Source organism: Trachurus trachurus (assembly GCF_905171665.1).
Source record: "Trachurus trachurus genome assembly, chromosome: 3".
Classification (NCBI taxonomy): domain Eukaryota; kingdom Metazoa; phylum Chordata; class Actinopteri; order Carangiformes; family Carangidae; genus Trachurus; species Trachurus trachurus.
The window spans coordinates 5,940,269-5,962,521 of NC_139893.1; the positions used below are offsets into that span (position 1 = coordinate 5,940,269).

Here is a 22,253-nt window from a genome sequence, read left to right on the forward strand (position 1 = left end):
CTGAGACATTATGGGAATGTACAGTAGGAGGAGAAAATCGGGTCAGTCGACCTGTGATAAGAAGCTCTTCTGAGAGTTGAATGCATTCAAACACACTTTTAGTCAGTGAAGTGTAAACACAACAGTTCATATTTGACTATTTATTTTTTACACATTTTAGGGAAAGCAGAGCTTCCCATGAAGACCCCACAAACCCCTCTGTCCACCACACACATCCAACAACCATGATATAACATGCTGAATGTTCAATACAACATGACACAACACAACATAACAAAGCACAGACACAATACAGAAATGGATGTTATTGGAAAAATGAATAATATTTCTATAATAATTATTTCTCTTTAAAATGTGCTCACATTTGACACAGACTCATCAAAAAGTGCATAAAAACTATGAGAAAAAGCCTAAAAACGGAGGTAGTGGCAATACTTAACTCCACTTTAGGAATTAAAAGATAAACATGTTGGTCATATCTAAACTGAGCACATCTCCAAAGTGCATTAAAAAAACAAAATAGTTCCCAGTATCAGCAACAACTTGCTTCCTTTATGAATTAAAATAATCATTTTGCTCATGGCGATAAACCCAGGCACATCTCAAAGTGCATAAAGAACAAAATAGTTTCCACGCTCTGTCCTACTGTAGGAATTTCTGAAAGTTCACAAAATGTGTTTTTCTCAGGAATACGAGCCGTGCCGCTATTTGAGTTGGCCTGTCAGCTATTGTAGGACAAAAGCAGTTCAGGCCAAGACAACAAACAAACAAACATGTCCAGAAAAAGTGGGAACAGACAGCACTCATGGTGTCCCAGCAGAGCGCAGACTCCCGATTGACCATGATGAAAAAGACGGTGTAAACAAACTCAGGGGGCAGGAAGAGGTTCTTGTCCCTAAGAACTGAGAAATGATGACGGGTAGAACAGTAAGTACCTGGTGGGGAAGATTGGACTTTAGCTGCACAAAGGGAGAGTCTGATTTGGTCCAAGTAGCAACACAGTCTGAGATAGTTTTTCCATCTTTTTTTCTTCTTTTTTTTTTACACCAAACAACCCAGTCCACAGATAGGAACATAATAATCACTAAAATGGTAGTTAGCCATGGCCTTTTCAATGTCATGTTATTCATCTGCTGCAGCATCTGCTCACCAGACAAAATGCCAGAGAGAGGAGCAAACAGTGGGACTTGTGAGGAGGAGGAGGAGGAGGAGAACTGGTTGATGATGAAGATCGTCCCTCTTTGTCCACCTCCTCCTCTGTTTTGTTTACATGGTGGATTTATGCCGACGTGACCTCTATGGTTTTGGTGCAGTGAGATCTAAGCCAGCTAATCAAAGAGGACAAGCAGAGGTTACACCAGAAGGCCACGAGACATATGGTCATCATGATCCCTGCCATACAGTAGCCTACATTTCTCCCCCTTTTCATCTCTTTTCTTTGCCCCTCTCTCTCTCGCTCTCGTTCAGTCGAGTTTGGGTTGTTGTTGTTGGTTGTTTTGTTGTTGTTCGTATCACAGATCCCAGTTCCTCTGTAAAGCAGACATCAGTTGGCAGTTTATCTAACTCCCCAGCCCTCCTTCATCAAAACAGACCTCCAGCTGTCAAAGCAGACATCCTTCCAGCCGCCACACTGAGGGGAGAAGAGGTTCAGTCCGGCTCGAGTCGCTCGGCTCCTCTCCGACACATCGGGCCCCCCCACGACGAAGGAAACAGGAGCAGAGGGAGCTTTTCCTCTCTCCTGTGGCTCACAATGTGCAAAGCTAGTTATTATCAGTAGGAGGAGGTGAGGGAGCACCTCATGTGGCAAGGAGGCAACAAATGTCTCTATTTCTTCTCTACCTCTACAGCCCCGTTCCCACCGCAGGAACTTCGGGGTAATTTTACAGGGGCCGGGGCAGTTGGCTCACGTCTCCATAGCAGGAACCGCCCCCCCCAAAAGGACAATCTCCTGGAACTCTTACGGGGGCTAAACGAGTCCCTGCCTTCAGTTTCATTTTCAGTTTAGTTTATTTGAAAAGGGACAATGCACATTAAAGGGACAACGAGGAGTTTTGGAAAAGCGAAGCGTTTTCACACTACATTTATGAGCCTCCACGCGCACGACAGACTCATGTTTTCATTCATCAAGAATTAAAGTCAGAGGTTCAAAGACGATCACATACCGTCGTAGTCCCGACCATAAATGGCGATTCGGCTGCGTTATTCTCATGACTCGCCACAAAACCGAAAGTAAAGAAACGCTTGTCGGCTCGACCAGCTTTTCTGCCACCACTAATAATAACAAAATAACGATAGAGACAAAATGATATATTTATCGAAAATGGGCCCATTAACAAGTATGGGTAGCGTAGATTAATCCACATTAACGTGAGACTTTTTTGTAACCAAATAGAAACTCCTCGTTGTCCCTTTAATAAAACATTGTAAAAAAAAAAAAAAAAGACAAAATTAGTTAGCTTAAAAAGCTAGTTTTCATCATTAGTCCCTCTGCCTGATTGTAAAGGGCAACCTTTAAAAAGAGCAACAATTAAATAAAATATCACATAGCAAAGGACACATTCTTTACACATTAATAGATAAATATACATTTGGAAGACAATAACACACATTTGCGATGATACGCAGCAACATAGGCTACTCAAAGTTTACATGGCTTTCAGTGCTCACATCTTTGGGTGTCAACAAGCCAGTTTTTTGCTTTTGCTTGGAAGGAGTGATATGATGGCGATTCTCTGACTGATTGTGGAAGGTACTCTGAGCTACTCCAGACAATCCCTGGGCGGGGCTTGAGGTGTACTCGGGATGTAACGCCAACAGAGGGCGGGATGTTACGGTAACAGAAAGCGCCAAAATTCACTTTTTTTTAACTTCCTTTTTCTACACTGCCAGAAAATAAGAAAAACTGTTGCACATTGATTACGTCGCCTCAAGAGTGGGCCTTATAAAGTTCCTACTCTGCAGTGGAGAGTAGATGCATCAGCCTAGAGTAGTCAGAGTTAGAGGATGTTCCTGGAAAGTTGCCTACCTTCTAACTTTCTTTCAGTGGAAACGGGACTTCTTAGAGTTTTATTTCTCCGTGGCTCTGGATCTCCACGACCTCCTCCTCTCTGCTCCTGCTCCAGGTGAATCCGACTAATGTGACAAATAAACTCTTCTAATCCCAACAAAGCGGCCGCTGCTTTCTCTCGCGCACTCATCTGTGTTAAATCAACGGTTTTATGCAAATAAAAGTTCTTACACTTCATCCAAATAAGCAGCTACAGTATATCATGTTGTAAGCTGGACAGCTTTGAACTCGCTGTGTAAACAAGTGTCAGGCTTCATGCTGAAATGTAAACCTCCCCCAGACATTCACCTGTCAGAAGCCGGCTTTTTACCCCTAAGAGACACCTTTTCTAATGAAGTAACATCTCCTGCGGAGGGGTTTAAGTTTTTAATCAGGTGTGTGATTCACCTGCTCTATTTGAGACTACTGTGACCTTAAAGAGCTTAGCGCACCGTCATCGCTTCCCCCAGCAGAGCCTTATATACTGTACATGCAAAGCTTCACGCTGTCAGGTGTGCAAACCAGATAAATGATGTTGGTAAATGCAGCAGTTCCACGTCAGAAACACGTCAGATTTGCAGGTTCTGGTCGAAACATTTTTTAAACCGCTATCTGCAAAATAAGCCTCACGCTCCCATTTCTCCATCTCCTGCTTTGTGAGGAAGTGCATTACTAGGTTTTTTTTTTATTGGCATGGCAGTAAAAGCATTTAAACATTAACTACAATACATCAGAATATATGGGGCCTGTCAGGGTGTATGCTGTGTACGGCTGTGAAGCACATTGCCAGAGCACAGCTGTCTTGTAAGCGCTGGTAGGTTCAGTGCAGCAGAAAGACAAAGCGTCACCCTGCAGTATTTATGAACAAGTTTTAGAGGGGTGGTGCTGAGTGCTCTCCTTTGTACTCGCCAGTCTACATATCCTGGCCTACATAACCTACGTGTGACAACAAGCGGTCGTCTGTTGAGTGCTGTCGGCTCTCTAAGGGGAAGTCTTGTTTTCCTCACACATTGGCACAACGTTGGCCCTCGCTTTAATGCACCAAACAATTGATTCATTGGACTACAGGTGCTCAGGAAAAAAAAAAAACAACTCATGTCACTTCACCCAAATCACAAATAAACACTCTTTTTTTTCAGGGGTTAACCATGCACATAGTTTTGGTTGTACTTGCCAAGGTTTTGCGATCTCTGCCAGTTGAGTGTTGTGTTGCCATCCGGATACAATGGAGGTGAATGGGATTCTGTTGTGCACAAAGCATTGAGAATCACATCATAAAAAATAAACAACTGCGTCTTTATTCCAGCCGGTGTAGGCAGCAGAGGCTGTGTCAAGCTGTTTACCAACAATAATATCGTTAAAGGTTAGGTTATTCTGACTTATCACTAAATGTTTTCACGGATTAAACCATTGTAACCTAAAAAGAAAAAAAAGGATTCTGCGTTCTTATCCCGTGTCCCAGTGACACGGTCTGGGTTATAGCCTAACAGACGGAGTAACGAGATCACAGACCACATGATCCAACACAAACCTCACACTGTATTTAGGTCAACACATTGGAAAAACATAATTCTAAACGAGTTTAACCCTTTAAAATATTTGGAAATTCAAAATTTCACCCCTGAACCATTATTAGAGGCTATTAGATGAGTTTTCAATGTTTTTTTTTCCCTGCTGCAAATCAAGGTCAGTGAAGTTACCACATATGGTCCTTTACCTTTTCCAAACAGTGTATAAGAAATATTAAAAAACACACAGAATATTTATTAATACATAAAAAAAAGAAAAAGTACTAACTCTGAACTTAAATTCTCAGCTTATAACTTCTTTTGTTATATAATCTATCAAATATGGTCGCTTGGCCAGTAAAGGGTTAAATGTTTAGCACCAAACAGTGATGACAAATAGAGATGCAATATATTTTATCATATATGCATTTATAAAAAACACAAAACATATATACATTTTTTACATGCATATGTCTACTTTTCATATATGATAAAATATGTTGGTAAAATATTGACAAGCTCGATGTGTATGTGTGTGACTACAAACCAGAAAGCGATCATATACAAAGATGCATTGCATATGTACAGTATTTCTTGGCACATTTTGTATTCATATATTCAGAGTCTCTATATTCTCTGTAGGCTCGGGGCTCTTTTAATGACCCTGCCAGTCGTCATCGGGCATCAGCTTGTGGCACAGCGATCCTGGACGATGCCATCAGGAGTGGATGTGGTCTAGATACCACACAGGCCTCACAGTACCACGCCAGATGCAGCTTTGCCACCCGTGGCACCATCTCAACCTTTTGAAATTTAACGGTTCATGTACGTCGGGGCTGAACCATCTGGCCCTGCGATGACTTTTTGCATGTAAAAATGACTTTGCAGGTGATGAAATGGACAAAGGGAAGAAGGGCAGAACATGCATGATGTATCTCTATTTTCCGTTGTCTGTTGATATTTAGTAGTTTGTCTCATTATCTCTTATTTACCACAAGCTAAACAGTTTTCAGAGGTGAGGTGAGGTGAGGTGAGGTGTCTCTTACAAGAGGGAGGTTGTATTGTCACCTGATCGTGTATTTTTACACTATGTGTCTTCTTCATATCCTTCTAAGAAACTAAAGCATGACATTGAAGTTTTAAATCCTCACACCAACACATCAGATCACCGCTGTTTTGTCAGCGCCTTTCCAAAAATAACTGATGTGACTGTTGTGAAATGACTCAGATGAATATCTCGTCTGATCTTCCACATTGAGATGTAAAGATCACGGGATCCATAGTTATGAACAAGAACCAACACTACACTATTGTCGGGAGACAAAAGCTTTAATCCCCAGTGCTCACCAGTTATGGTGCCGATAGCCTGATCTGTTAAGCAGCCAATCAATAAATGGATACAATTAATCAATGAACACTAATGCACGTGCATTTGAGTCATCGGTGCTGAGTCATGTTGCAGAGTTCATGTCCTCCGATTGTGCAGCGTGACACTTTATTACAACGTGGCATCGGGCACATTGTGTCACATGAAGAGCCGATCTGAGGCGGCGCTGTCACTGTCCTTCTGCCACTCAACTGACACTTGAAAACAGGGTGTTCAGATGTTCACTGGGCTGTGTTGTTTTTTCCTTTCTTTTTTTTTAGCTGTAACACTAGCCCCAGATGCACAACACGCACATGCAGCTACACACACTCACTCCCACAGACACACAGATATGTGCACACGCTCATGTCACTGGCTGTGCTAGTCTGGGTGGTCTGGAGGAAGAGGGAGACAAAGGGAGGCAGAGAAAGAGCAGTATATCTGACGGGGGGGAAACATTAGAAGGGCATCTCTTATGTTTTCCATTAAGGTAACGGAGATGTGATGGCAGGGATGTTGGACCAGATAAGAACAGAAAGAGACATAAATGGAAATGGAGCGCTGTTTTTTTTCTTTTTTCTTCCAGATAACCTCGGGCTAGCATGATTTCACTCTGAATCCAAATGCTCATCTTGTAGCAGTGCATCAGTGTTACGCTGCCTCCTTCTTACTAAAGTTGCTGCATTTACTTTCCCATATAAGTATAATATAACGTGCTGCACATTCTCATTGAGTATATGTTGTGAGTGCAGCTTTGTGTGGTTACTCCCAGAGTCTTAATTTAAAAATGATTTTGAAATAATCTTATAAATATTTCCTTTGCTTTTATACTATATTTGCCTTGTGTATACGTACTGTACATGTCCTGTACTTACTTTGATGGACTCTATCTCTATCTCAACAACTCCACAACGCTCTGGTGGACAAGTTGTGACCTGCACATTCACCACGCTATGAGATAATAACAGAACGTTACGAGACAGAGTTGTTTTCGAGGCAAACGCAGAGACTGCTTGATGAAAAACTGCCCCAGACGGGACGCATATCAGCGGTTTTGCATGAGTCTCGTAACATTCTGTTATTATCTCATAGCATGGTGAATGTGCAGGTCACAACTTGTCCACCAGAGCGTTTTGGAGTTGTATGTATTGTGTATTTGATGAGTTTGATGAGGGAAACCAAGAATTAGCCTCCGTAGCAGCTCACGGCTCTGCTCTGCCGTTCTAAAAATAGCTTGCACCGACAATTAAAGGTAATGAACCTACTGCTATGACTATAGGGATTATGGCAATGGGCCAGTTTGCCAAAATTTTGAACTATCCCTTAAAGATTCTCCCCCTTTCCACACCGTAACATTACCTGATGAAGGTCTCAGCGACTTAAACGCTGTAACTCTTATTAAATATCAAATGCAAGCAAAGACAGTGTGCGGGAGTTTTGCTCTGTTTGTTGGCCGTTCTGGTCTCTCCTACACACCTGTCTGCCTCTGGAGATTTTTAGTGTGTGTGGTGACCCCCCCCCCCCCCCCAAGATGGAGAGAGACACAGACAGACAGACAGAGGCCAGAGCCATTGTTTGGCCAAATGAGAATTCCTTAAAGATATTTTCCTTCAGCTGTTTAAGTAAATGTCAGATAAAATTCAAACAAATCAAACACCCCAAACCGGGGACTCTTTGTGTTATGTGGCACACGTCTCTGGGGGACTGCCTGTTATTTACACCCTCTTATCCTGTCTAGGTTGGTGCTGTGTGGATGCATCGCATTCTCACTTTGTTGTGGATCAGCTTCAGACTGCTTTAACTGTCAGCCGCAGCCTTTAAATCCCTCAAGGCCCATTCTATTTGCACTAGCCATTAGCCGAGGAACAGACCTCTGTCTGTCGCTCAGCTTATTTAGCGACTCTTTGTTTGTTTTTCCCTCGCTGATTCCTATTTGATCGTTCACTCCTCATTGATGTGGACCATGTATTCATTTTTTTTTCCCCCGCTAGTGGTTCAATGTATAAGTTTGGGATGTAGTCAGGGGTTCAAAGCTCTAAAGGACGGTCTAATCGTATGCAGGCTGCACTGTCAGAGGCTTTAATTGCCTTTGCCAGCCGTGCCTCTGAGTTCAGAGAGGGGCCGACGTCCCTGTGTTCGTACTGGAGATACATAAACTTTGAAAACAAAGGGAGGAAGGCAGAGGCACGGGGCTTTGATCCGACTGAAAGTTGCCAGCTTCTGTTGTTGTACATCATCTATACTGTACCGTAGAAAAGCCTGCGGTCCAGCCAAGGCAGAGGCTTTGAAAAGGTGCCAGCAGACAAATGTCTCACAGGTTTTCACTGTGGCCAATTGACTCTCAAGGTCAAAGTGTAAGTCTTTAGTCGTCAATGTGAAGTATTGTCCTGGTGCAGGCATCTGTACAATAATACACTTCACCGCTGTCAAAAATGAACTTGAACTTAAAGATCGTCTTCCTGCCAAAACCTCCTCTTCAGTTTTTTTTATGTGGAATAAGAAAATATGTTTTTTTTTCTGATTATTGAGATCACAAAACATACAGATACTGCTTCCCAACATGGATTTACTCTAACTTCCTGTACTTACCTTGTTTTAAAGGTCAAAAATGGCCCACATCCACTAAGCTCTAAAACAAAGCAGCTTAATTGTATTTTAAACCCAAAATCTATTTTGCATTAAGCAACAACCTGTTATTCATCACACACTTTTTATGAATGCTTTGTGTTTTCCCTGTTCACACTGCGGAAAGACTCCACACCACTCACCACCACTGTTTCCTTGACCAAATTTGGGGTTATTTTTTATTATTATCACCATTCTTATATTTTGTGTGTTTGTCTTTGTGATTTACTTTTAATATGATTATTTTTACTTTTTCTATCTTTCTAGGAAAAATCATCAAATTTTAAGTTCAAGTTAGTCTTTTTTCCCCTCTGCTGTTAAATGTGATGATAGGATCATTTCTGACCCTACGACGACACAAGCTTGTGTTTGTGATGTGTGTTTGGACACAACCTGTCTGAGGACAATGGAGCTAAAGATGAGAAACACTAAACTAAAGTGGCGACACCGAATCACGTAATTGCTTGGAAATGTCATTTGTGTTCTTATTTTAACAAAGAGAGTCAATATGGCAGATAAAGAGCACGAGCTATTAAGGTAAATTTAATTATCTGCCGCACTAATTTATTTTTCCTATCATGAGATTTATCATGCAGCAAAAAGTAATTGGTGAGGGGGTGAACACGCCTGTCTGAGTGTCTGTGTATGTGTGTGTGTGTGTTTGCATGTTTCATCATGTGTTTAGATTGAACTCAGAACTGTTTATTCTGTTTACTGAGTTGCACTGACCTCACACTGGATAATGAGTCTAGAAGGATTTAAATAAGAGATTTTATCATGCTCGGATTTCTACCTCCTGTTTTCAGCCGTCAGTTCTTCAAGCTTCTGTTTAAATATAGAGAAGAAGGAGTCAAACTCAGGAGCAGCTCAGGAAATATGCCAAGGAACACTGTCAAAATGACATTGTGGAAAAACTCAGTTAATGATGGCAGAGCTAATTGATATTAGAGCGAGGGATCAATGCAGCCAAAGAGGAGAGCAGCTTCAGGAGTAAGACGTTCGTCCCCAAGGTCATATTCTGTTACTGGGATATTGACCTTCCTGTTCCCCTCTGACATTCTGTCCAAATCACATCCTGTTGTTATCACCGTGCAGCCGTTTAGACTTCTGTCTTCTTCTCTTTCAGCCAGAACATCCTCTCTGTGTGTGTGTGTGTGTGTGAGATGGCCTCGGTGGCAACTTGTCAAAGTCTAACAATAAAATCACTTGAGCAGTGACTGTCAAAGTAACTGATCCGAGCATATTACACTTGGCAACGTTACAAAATATGATGCAATAATATTGATGTTGATTGTGGTTTCTGGTGCCGTGCATGACTAATACGTGCAGTACTGTAATATGTGACCTTGATGGAGCGGCGCATTTCTGAAGAGACGGTATCCAATTTGAGTTAAAACACCAAGAGTGAAAAATGACAACAGACTAGAGACAGAATCGGTGGATAAATCTGGTTAAAAGTCCAAGTGACATTTAGTGAAAGGTCCTTTTAGCTCTTGAGTGTCTTACACACCAGACATTGGATATTTATGAATTGATTCAGCAGTGTCAGTCAGTCCTGCACTTTGCCAGGGGCACTAATCCATGTGATGGAATTCATATGTCTACTTCATATTAAGTTTCCCGTGTTGCTTATTGACCTTTTCATCTAGCATTTTCCCTTCACTGATGGTAGCTGGGCCTTTTCACAGAAACTGTCTGGAGCCATTATTCCGCTGCTTTCCATTCAGCTCCGGGTGAGAAACACTCGAACACTTAACGCTGCTGCTTCTCTCCGAGTGGAGGTGACTGTGGAAGGAAGGAGGGAGGGAAGGAGGGAGGGAGAGCGACTGAATGTGAAAGAGGTGCCGGGTACAAACAGCCACACTGCCGCCAAGTTTCCTGAATGTAAGAAACATTTGTTAATTGCTCCGTCTGTGTGTGTGTCTTCATTCATACTGGATCTATTTTTTGAGAAACAAAAGAAAAACTGTTTCTCAGGTTTCTGGTTCCTATTGACCTGGGGCCAGAGTGATATTTACAGATTTTTAATTAAACAGTATATGAGATTACAGGACGAGGTGGGGGAGGGGAGATGCCCAGCAGGGGTGATATACTCATTATTAGCATTGTAAGTGTCACAGCATGTTGTTTATCACATACTGTATGTATAGCATTAGCAACCAATATATAGTACATGCAGTGTGAAAAAAAACTTCACCAAAGCACAAAGATACGGAAGCGTATTGCATTCACTTGGGTAATTTATTTTTTGGTTTGTTTTTCAGCGTAATCATTTCTGTTTTTCTGACTATTTTTTTCTGTTTTTCGGGGTAATTTTTTTCTGACTTAAAGCCCCAGTATGTAACTTATTTGGCTTTTTATTAGCAAAAATCAAATATGTCTTTCATAAATACGTATTTCACTGAAGCCGAATCACACCCGCATACAAATGAAAGCTTTCTCGTACCTTAGAATGAGTTGTTACAAGTCGTTACAAATACACCGAACCGAGGCGGCCATGTTGCATCGCCATTTTTTACATTCAGTGGCAGCGTGACCGTAGGTAACCATGGAAACTCACCGGAGCTGTCGGTTTTCCAGGTAGCGCCTGTTAAAACTGTCACCACTGTGTAGTGTGAGGAAGGACGGAGGCACTGGTGTTGCATTCAGGTGCAGTCAGGCAGACGGCCGTCGGCAAACCAACCGGATGTCATTTTACTCCACGAGAGAAAGACGGTAAAACGTGGGTCAGGTAAACAATACGACATCACCATGACAACATATTGTCAGACCACTTGTTTACATAGACGCTTGTTTATCCTGTTACATGCAGCGTCTGTTGTCTGTCTGACGTCTGCCCGATTTCACGTGAATGCAACATCAAGAATACGTTCCGATATGCAACCGCACCGCTAGATGGGGGGAATTCCTACATATTATACCTTAACAAGATTTCAAAATCCTGCGAGAAGCTTCCACCTGCAAGTAACGTTTAACCGCTGCAGTCAAAGCTCCACTTCATCACGGATCAATGACATCTCAGATCCATGAGATACACTGATAGGGATTTTTATTCAAACTCCACTTTGGTACAGGTTTCACCATTGCTTTTTTTCATGACTGATGGCTCGAACACAAGCATCAATAAACTTTTCCCGGGGCATTTATTTTTGAAATCAGTCCTTACGTTACTTGGAGGTGAGCGTTTCATGGGATTTTGAAATCTCATTAAGACAGAAAAAAATTACCACGACAAACAGATTACTCAAGTGAATTGCAATACACTTCCATACGAAGTCACATTTTCATGGAAAAACAAAAACCTTCATCACCGTGTGATTGATCATTGTATTGTGTCATACATTGTTATTTGAGCGTGATGAATCGTGTGTGTGCATAACTTCCTCCTCTGTTTGCTGAGCAGTGATTCTTCCAGCCTAAAACACCCACTCAGGTGTCACCGTGGCCACAGATACACCGATTTTGAGTGTTTTTTTTCATCAGTGTCAGTGGCTTCAAATCAAAGTGGCCACGCATCGCTGAGTCTCCCTGATGTGAGACGTACATTCAAATTTACACCCTCAGTGTTTCTCATGTCTCATTTATACAACCACACACACACACACACACACACACACACACACACACACACACACACACACACTGGCCTTCTCTCTCTCACACACACATACACAGATTTCAATTTGCGCCTCCTACTTGAGCTCCACCACAAATGAAAGGAGGACCCTTGTCCTTTAACAATACAATATGATGAATACCTCCCCTTCTTCATGTTGAAAAGACCTCCTCTCCATTTGCCTTTTCAGCTGAGCTCGCTGCAGAGCTGCACTTGATTAAATCCTGTTAGCACAGATATGTGAATCAAGGACCTGGATTAAAATGCAGAACAAAGATTTCTTTTTTCTGTCTCCACCTCAGTTTGATAATTTCACATTGAGTTTCCCAATTTGTTGCATGTATCTGTTATTAAATGTGATAACATACTATTGCATTGCCAGGTTCTTATTATGCCTTTGCTGTGTGTTTGCTGCAGACTGTAAATAAAGGTGACAGATTTCGGAGGAGGATTTCCAGCAGGGTGTCGCCATCTTGTCGCCACCTGACTCCGCCGCTGAACTCCTGGTATGTTTACATTTTATATTTGTAGCAGCTCTTTGCACCAGTAGTACAATTAACGGTCCACACACAAGTTGCAAGACTACGACTGAGTGTGATTGACATGTACAAGAGGACAGGCTGTTATTTGCTTGAAGGTGCGTTGTCAGAAAACTCTTATACCACTGGGCCAAATGAGACGGTGCTGAACGAAGCCGCAGCGGTCCAAGAAATTGTGTTTTTTTTTCTTTTTTTTTTAAGAGAGAGTAACTCTTGTATCTTTTTAATTAATATCTGCCTTGAGGCAACTCGTTAGATACAAACAGAAAAAAAAGCCTTGTGCATACCAATAGTCTGCAAATCCAGTGCAGGGTAAAACACTCCCTCTGTGGTCAAAATGAAAATTAATTTGATCTTATTCCTCTTCAAATAATGAATAATTCTACCAATAATTTATCCTGATGTGTCTGAATGAGTTCTTTTTGGCATGGAATATGGATACTCTATTAAAATCTCAGTTGTATTTTATTTTTATTTTTTTAAATCCAGGTATTAAGATGGATCTGGAGATCAATCTTAATGAACTACAGACATGAGTCATCCATCAAATGAGTTATATTTTGACTTTTTATATAAATATAAAAAAAGGTTTTCTAAAGTTTAATCTCTTCTCAGCTCCAACAGTGGATTATGTGGAGACACAGTGCAGTTACTGATAGTCCTGAGTGAGCATTAAGAAAAAAAAAGTGCAGTCTGGGAAATGACTAACTTTAATCCTTAGACAGCAGTATGGCTGATTGATGCGTGAAGTCACCAAGGCACGCAGCCATATGTACTTCTACAATTAAACAGTGATGATGGAATAGTTTACTGAGATAAACGTAATGGTGTATCATTAGTTTCCATGCTCTGTCATTCTGTATCGGGAAGAAAAAAAAACAGTGTAAAAAAGGGGACATTAAAAAGCCATTTCAAAGCAAAGCGCTAATACGTTAAGTAACAGTCAGCTCTTTAAAGTTTGGGGAACTATTCCTCATGAAGAACCAAAAAACAATGTGAGGGAGGTCACATCTGCTGCTATCAGTGTACGTTCCACCAACAAATAGCCATAAATTAGGAATTCAACAACCCAGATCTGGACTGAGCGAGCAGGAAGCAAACAGAATATCTGTCTAACCACAGGCCGCTGCTGAAGAGACTTCAAATTGGCCCGTGAATGCGAATCTAGCTGAAGGCTGGAGTGCTACATCTTATCTGAGGAAAATTAGTATACATAATTTCAAGCACCAATTTATTTGCCTGTGAGCCATTAGAGGGGGGAGAAGAAAAAGAAAAAACCCAGAGCATGAACAGTGATCCTTTGTGTGGTGGAAATATGAACTAATGTGATGAAGAATCCTTTTTGCCTGAAGCAAGAAAATCTGAAGTCAGGGTGTGTGTGTGTTTATATGTGTGTGTGTGTGTGTGCTTGAGTTTGAGGTGCATGCATATGTGTATTTAACACCGGGGAGGGCAATTGAAAAAAAGCCCATTTCTATCTTTTTCCCCCCCAAAGTAAGCTGGCACAGGGAAAGTAAACAATACAATCCTATTTGACAAGGCAAAAATTGGCTGTGCAGATGCTGGAGAGGACACAAAATACCGGGTGTGCAGGGTTATCTCCTGGGATATGAGAAATCAAATCAAATCCATGACTGGCTTATTCCTCAACCAACTCAACAAAAAAAAAAAAGGACAAGAGCAAACGTTATTAGTAATTGTTTTTTTTTTTTTTTTATTATTATTATTATTTTATCTTTTCATCTTTTTTCAGATAGATCACAATGAACACAGCCTTTAGACAATAGCAGTTGAAATAATCCATACAAATGAATGTCCCTGGTCTTTTTCACCAGTTGCCCGTTGTAGCGTGGAGCCCTATGTTATCAGTGTGGGCTGGAGGGAGGGGGCCGGGGCGGGGGTGGGAGGTGGTAGGGTGGGGCGACACTGACAAAACATTGGGTGCTTGTTTTAACTAACCAAAATGCCATGTTGTCTCAATATGTGTGTGTGTGTGTGTGTGTGTGAAGCAGTGCTGCCCTACAAAGGCAAAGTGCAGTATCCAATCAAAAGTGGCCGAAATGGCATATTCTCTTCAATCTGGTAGAATTTGATATTGGTACTGCTAAAATTTCTTGAGTTATTGGACTTTTTATTTTGCTGTCCATCCAAAAAAGCACTGTGAAACCAAGGCAAAGTGCAGTATCTGCAAAGAGTACTCCTACGTACATCCTATAATTTACTCTATAATTCCATTGGAGTAAAACCAAGACAAAGTGCCTTACAGTATCTGCAGCTAATACCAAGCCAAAGTGCAGCATCTGCCATAAAACGGTCAACATTAATTTTTTGTCAGAAAGACAAACTACAAAATGCATTTAATTCAGTCCATCTTTATCTAATCAATTATAGACTTGGTAGTTATTCATGATTTGATGCTTAAACCTGACAATGAAAAACACAGAAAGCTGTTGTTCTCAGTTCTGCAGATACTGCACTTTGCCTTTGTAGGACAGAGTGGCTGTCTTGAGTCTGTGTGTGTGTGTACACCTGCATCCGTGTGAGTCAGAGACCAGAGGCGGTTTCTCCACATTCAGAGCGGCCCGCGGGTCGTAATCACTTGGTTTTTAAAAAACTCAACCGGTCTCAAGTGGGCGCAAAGAAAATAACCCACTCTAGATCTGAGTAATGCACTGCCAACAGTGTGTGATGCCAACAGTGTTTAATTAGACAATAATGAGAGGCTTTACATTATTATGCTCAATCTCCAGCTACAGTATGTGTTGACCTCAGCAGCAGCAGCAGCAGCAGCAGCGGCAGCGGCCTTAAACAGCAAATAGCCTGAGAGGGGGGGTGGGTGGTGGGACGGAGGGTAGTTGGGGGGGTTGGGGTTGGGTTGGGGGGGGGCATGGCTTTAAAGAACACCTTCCATCCACTGGACCCACAGCTCGTTTCCTGCCCAACAGTATGTGAGTGTGCAGTCGACAGTGTGGGGGCCAGTGGAGGACCAATCAGAGGGGACAGCACTTTAAAAAGGTGCCTCAATCCTGGGGGGGGGGGGGGGGGACCTCTGCTCTTTGTTTTAATTAATGGCTGAATGAAAGAGAGAAAGAGAGAGAGAGAGAGTAAGAGAAGGATAGAGAGAAGGATAGAGAGGGAAGCAGCACAGCAACGGAGCTTTAAAGTGAGTTGGGATTGAATCTATTGTACACATGTAATAGAAATTAGATAAGAAGAAAGGAATTGTTTTGTCAAACAATGAGGCCATGAAAGCGAATCAAGCACATGCAAACACGCGCACGGTGAAGAGAGGAGGCTTGATCCGCCATGAAGACTGAGCACAATGAGATAAAAAGAAAATAAACCATGAAGACGAGTGTGAAAGTGTCACATTTGTCTGGGTAGTATTTTTGCCCTCTCTCTCTCTCCCTCTCTGTCTCTGTCTCTCAGCCTTTACTTCACCTTTAAGAGGCGATGCGTTTAAATAAAAAGGCAGTGTGTTGCTGAAGTGCCTGGGTGTTTTTTTTTCTTCCTGTGTGCACATGTATAAGCTTTTTATTTTATTTTTCCTAAGGATCACAGTTGCAGCGCACACTTTGAACGGCACATTTTTTAACTGTTTGTACTTTTTGTGTGATGTGAATGTCACACCTGCTTGATTTATCCAGATATTTAGAGAGAGATAACAACAACAGCAGGAAAAAAAAAGAAGAAGAAGAAATCTAATTTAAAAATAACCATAAATATTTTCCTTTTCCTTTCTGTCAAATCCTCCCAGCTCTCTCTCTCTTTCTCTGTCTCTCTCTGTCTCTATAAAAACAGCCTCTGCCATCTCCCAGGAAAAGAGCATGGGTAAACTGAAACCAAATTCTTTTACAGACGAAAAGAGCGGAGAAAAGGCAACAGTTACTTTGCTCCTCAGAGGCGGAAAAAGCAAACAGCCGGAGAGCAGGAAAAGAAAGCAAATGAATAGTGATATTAAAAAAAAATAAAAAAGCAGGTAAGAGGAACCACAGAGTGAGGAAATGACAGCAGGACATCTGAGCATGTAACTCAATCACTGAAACACATCAGCAGAATAGTAACAATAATGATAATAAAATGTTTTATACGCTCAGATCCACTTTATACAGTAAATACAGCATGTGTATGTAAGTCACTGTTCCCTCTCATGGCTGCATCTCACATAGATTTGGTGATTGTGGTCACATTTTATTTTCCAAAACACACCTCGGTCTAGTAGAGCCTACGTACTGTCCTGCACTTTTTTTTTTCTTTTTCTTTTTTAACCGTCCAGAGAGTATTAGAAAAAGCACCTCCCGTTATTATTATTATTATTTCAGTAGTGGCCGAAATGTGCCAAAATTTTCAAAAATAAATGTCTATCATTTTCTTTTTTTCTTAAGAAAGCCTGAATGTGAAGACACTTGGTTATATAAACCGTCTACCTAAACAGCTAACACATCAAATCCAAAGGAACTTCAGATAGAATTTCAGATGTCAAGTTTCCCACCCGCAAAGTATGAAGAGTACTAACACGTATCGAGAAGGAAAGAAGGAAGGAAGGAAGAAGGGAAGGAAGGAAGGAAGGAAGGAAGGAGTACATACAGAAACAACACAGACTGCTGAGAAAGAACCTCTTTTTGGTCCTTTATAGAAAATGCACATTCTGGTGGACCAGGGCTTTAGAAGCAGTCACAAGCTCCACAGATACAACAAGCTCTCCGCAGAGACAGTAAGGCAGTTTTATGATCACCAAGGAAACCACTCTTATGTTCCATATGGCAGGTTTCTTTTTTTTTGGAAAGAAAGTAAAAACATAATAATGAACACAAAGTACGCATACTAGTTATTGTTAAAGAAAATAGCTGCCCTGTAAAAATCTGCTCAGTAAAAATATTTCAAACTGTTTTTTTTTTCCGTGTGGTTGTTGCTTTTTGTCGTCGGGTTTTGAATTGTATTCTCGATCAGCTGGCTCATTAAGCTTTCATCAGTTATTGTTTGCGATCCAGCTGGATCTCTGGGTAAAAAGAGGCGACATCTCAAAAGCACTGAAGCCAGCCTGCAAAGATGCAGAATAGAGAGGAGAAGAACAAAAAAAAGACCAACCAAAAAACCCAAACTAAAGCAAACTCACAGAGTTCGACAGCTACTAAGGCAACTTTTGCCAAATACAATATAAGCCCATGTATATTGCAACACAACTATATATTAATTTAATAAAATACACAATATAGCTTTTGTACACATAACAATTTGGCTCAAATGCACAGAAATTGCAGTAAAATCAATAAAAATATGTCAATTTTTTGATGTAAACACATCTAAATTGGATACATTTACACATATAATGATATTATGTATAGTGATAATGTGAAGGGACATTTTCTTGTTTATTCATATTTTTGGATATTTGTCTTCGAAACAATGGCGACGGTGTCCTGCTCTTCACCTTCCACTCCAGGACACCGTCCGCTGAGATTCCTCATTTCTTCTTTTTTTCTTATAAAATGTATAAATATTTTGTTAATATTTGGACACTATACATGGATTCATACATATAGTCATCTATATCATCATATAGATATCATCTTTTCACAGTTGAGGAAAAATGTCCCTTTTTATACAACTTGTGATTGCCTTAAGGCAGAGTCACACACATGATAAATCACTGTACACAAGGGACTGAAAGCTGATGATGTACATGTAAGACAATTACACAGATGGCCAGTTGTGTGTAAGCATTAGTGTGTGTGTGTGTGTGTGTGTGTTTGCATGTGAGCGTGTCAGCATGTGTATGCGTAAAAGTGTAGTGCACGTGTCTAAACGCGGTGCGTGCAGCTACACTGTTCAGCAATATGAACATTTAAATAGAGGTGTGAGAGAGACACAACTTACACATGTGGCTACATATGACAGGTGAAAACATGGTTACACTGTTCAGTAATTCTCCTTCAGCGAAACTCCCCCCCAACCCGCTGGCCCCCCCGCCCGCCACAGTCCAGGATCAACCCCTGTGAACATAGCCCTGATTAACCATCTCTCTTCATGTTCAACCACATGATCCGTCACACGTCCAACTCCCACAGTAAAGTCAGAAAAGATAAGGTTGTTTTGTGTATTTTGGTCTTCCACTGTCCCGAATAGATTAGAATTTGTTTCTGTTTTCCGCAATCGATTGTCATGTCTGACCATGAGTAGTCCTTTTTCATTCAGTTTCTATGGCCGTCACACACAACAGAAATCCATCTACACACACGTAGGATATGTAGGATTTCACAAGAGACCATGAACGACACACTTATGAGCTGGTGGGCACTTAGATAATAGCTTGCGAGGTTGCCAGCGGCATAAGCCTCTGCAATTTGCTTAAGAATCCAAAACAAAAAGGAGTTTATAAATTCTGCAGAATTCAGATGTTTGTTACACAGTTTCTTTTTTTTCGTTGGTAGGGATCTCAGCACCCAAACCGGTGCCAAATGACGGACATATTAAATGTTCCCATCGTCCGTCCGTGTCGGTGCTTCTCAACAACAAGTAGAGTGAAAAGAGCTCCTGTCGGACTCAGGAGAGCCGTTCGTTCAACTTTGTTTTGTTTTGGTGACAGTTTTGGTACGAGAGTTGATGGAGCAGCCTCCTGTTCCTCTCTCTACCTTCCCTACTGATTTGTGTGTCTGTCCTCCGTGTCACTTCCTGAGCGTGCCGGTGGCCTCACTTCCTCTGCAGTCCTGCAATAGTTTGTCGATGTCTCTCACCACCTGGTCGGCGTCCATCCCGTCGCGGCTCCCGTCGGGCTCCACCTGCTCCAGGACACACTCCATTTCACCTGTTGCCTCTTGGCTGATCCTGGACCGGGCCTCGGCCAGCACCTTGGCCACCGGGTCGCAGGGAGGCAGCGGCGGGTAGCAGCCCCCCTGCTCTCTGCTCTGTTTGGTGGGCGACAGGTACTGGCCGTCGGGAGGCCCGTAGTGGCCGGAGCAGGTGGCGGGAGGGGGTTTGCCCTCGGCTCCGTCGGCCGGACTTTTGACAGCGGAGCACGGGGACGAGGTGGAGCAGCCCTTGGTGGGGCTGCCGGAGGCCGAGGGAACCTCCTGCAGCAGCGGGCTGAGGGCGCGCTTGGCCTTCAGGTAGGGCTTGACGTTGGCCACCAGGATGGTGTGGTCGCGCCTCTCTTTGCCGAACGTGCAGAACGTCTTCTTGCCGTTGGGGTTGACGGTCTCGTAGGTCTCCGTCTCGGGCACCGTCTCCATCCCCGCCGGCACGAACATGTTGTTGCGGTAGTCGATGCCCTCCGCCTGGTTTCCTCCAGCGGGGAACTGGGGCATCCAGCAGCGGTCGGAGTGGCCCAGGACTCGGCACTCCTCCGTGCAGTTCACGCAATCCTCATCTGCAGACGGAGAGAAAAGGAGAAGAAAGCGATATGCATGTCAGTTGTGTGCACAGAACAGAGTTCAGAGTTCAAAGTTCTTTTTATTGTCCCTGTTGGGAAATTGATTTGCAGCCAGGAGGTCCAAAACACATAAAAACATCCAATACCCATAAATACACATAAAACACACACAGAACAATCAGCATCTGTTACGAACAACAGCACATACAGCAGCACATAGTGGGCAGAGTAATTCATTTTCAAGTGCATTCAAGACAGCTGTCAGTTATCTCATTATTTAACACTATTCAACATTATAATAGCAGAAGGAACAAATGAAGCCCTATATATCTATTTGTCCTGATAGAAGGCACCCTTAACCTCTGACCTGAAGGTAACAGTTCAACCTCGGTCTGAAGGGGGTTAGGGTTATTATCTACGCACTCCTGAATGGACGTGGCCTTTTTGATCACCTGCCTTTTATAAAGGTCTATGAGATGGGCTGATGCCTCCTCCCAGAAATCTTACTGGCCACGTTGATGAGGCTACCCAGCCTGTTTTTGTTAGCTACAGTCAAATTTCCAAACCAGGCAATGATGCAAAATGTTAAAACAGATTCAATAAAACTTCTATAAAATAGAGTCATCATCTCAGCGGACACATTAAAAGAGCTAATTTTCCTCAGAAAATAAAGACGTTGTTGAACTTTTTTTTATTGTTGGTCAAAACAGAGCTTCTTATCAAGAACCACTCAAAAATATTTATAGCTGTCCACAATCTCTGTACCATTGATGCTGGTGAGGAGAGTACAGGACTTTCTGAAGCTGATTAACATATCTTTAGTCTTAGTCACATTCAGCTGTAGAAAAGACTCATCACACCAGCAAACAACATCATCAACCACACACAGGTCCATGTTGAAGGAGTAAAAGGAGGATAACACAATCATGGTACTATTATGAAAATGAACTGTACAAAGAGTTGGGGCCCAAAGTTAGAGAAGTGGAGCCAAGTGAGACGAAGGAGGGGAAGAGCCAGCGCAGGATGTCCCGCTCCAAAACACACGTAAAAATACATGCACGCATGCACGCACGCATAGACACGAGCACAAGCGCACACCTTTCCAAAGGGACTGGGGGACACCTGCTAGCATTTTCCAAAGCTCTGATCAAGGGGATGGCAGAGCATACAGAAGGGATGGAGAGGGAGCGAGAGAAAAACAACAACAGTTGAGGTTTGGCAAAGGCACAGTGCCGTTATCATAAATTCATGTCAGTGGGCTTTGAAGCCCTCCCTAGACAGAGAGGCTGTGCCAAATGGCTTGTGCTTCTTCCCTGTGTGTTTGTGCCTGTTTATTTGCAGGCTCCTTGTTGTTGTGTGTGCACGCATGTGTGTATAAGTGTGAATGTGATTGTGAGTGTGTGTGTTCCCCCTCTTTCATCTCTATTCAGAAGGATGCACACTCTGGCTGATTATGGGAGTACTCATGCCTGTGTCAAATGGATCCAGAACTTGGTTAAAAAAAAAAAAAAAAATCATAAAATAAATAAAAAAAGAGGAGCACTTTTTTTTTCTTCCTCTTGGGCGTGAAGTGAAGTATAAAAAAAACAAAAAAACAGCATCTGTTGTCCCACAAATGGAATTTTTCCATTGGTCGCGTGGGATGAAACCAAGTAGACAAACACAATCCTGACTGTAGAGACGACACAAAAGATTTCATTGTTCAATTGACAGAGCAAATATATATAGGTGCATCTGACTTAATTAGAATATCACGGAAAGCTAATTTATTTCAGTAGTTCAATTCAAATAGGGAAACTCATACAGTATATTATATAGAGATTCATTACACACAGACGGAAATATTATACTGTATGTCTTTATATCTTGTAATTATAATGATTAGGCCTATGGATTACATTTGATGAAAACCTAAAATTCTGTATCTCAACAGTTAGAAGATTGTGGAAAAGTTCAGTATTGTAACTTAATGGTGTCACACTCAAACCAACTAATTAACTCAAAGGTTTCCTGAGCCTTCACATGGTCTTTTTTAAAAATCTTTTTGCACATCAGTGACGCTGACAGTCCACATTACATATTTTAAGTGATCAGATTCAGTCTACGTGTTTCCATAATGCATGTATCTTATCCAGAATCGCATTTAAAACCACCTCCATATGTGGTTTGAATCAAGTTTGTAAA

General features: G+C 41.9%; 1 protein-coding gene across 1 annotated transcript in view; it reads right to left on the minus strand.

The window, feature by feature from the left end:
- Positions 1 to 18,676: 18,676 nt before the first annotated feature.
- Positions 18,677 to 22,253, minus strand: part of pcdh17 (protocadherin 17) — a gene marked incomplete at its 5' end in the record, with an annotated part of 60,906 nt that continues 57,329 nt past the window's right edge. The window contains one exon of the mRNA XM_083998585.1: positions 18,677 to 20,066. Coding sequence (XP_083854711.1) covers positions 19,366 to 20,066 — 701 coding nt within the window. The 3' untranslated portion in view covers positions 18,677 to 19,365. The remainder of the gene's footprint in view (positions 20,067 to 22,253) is intronic.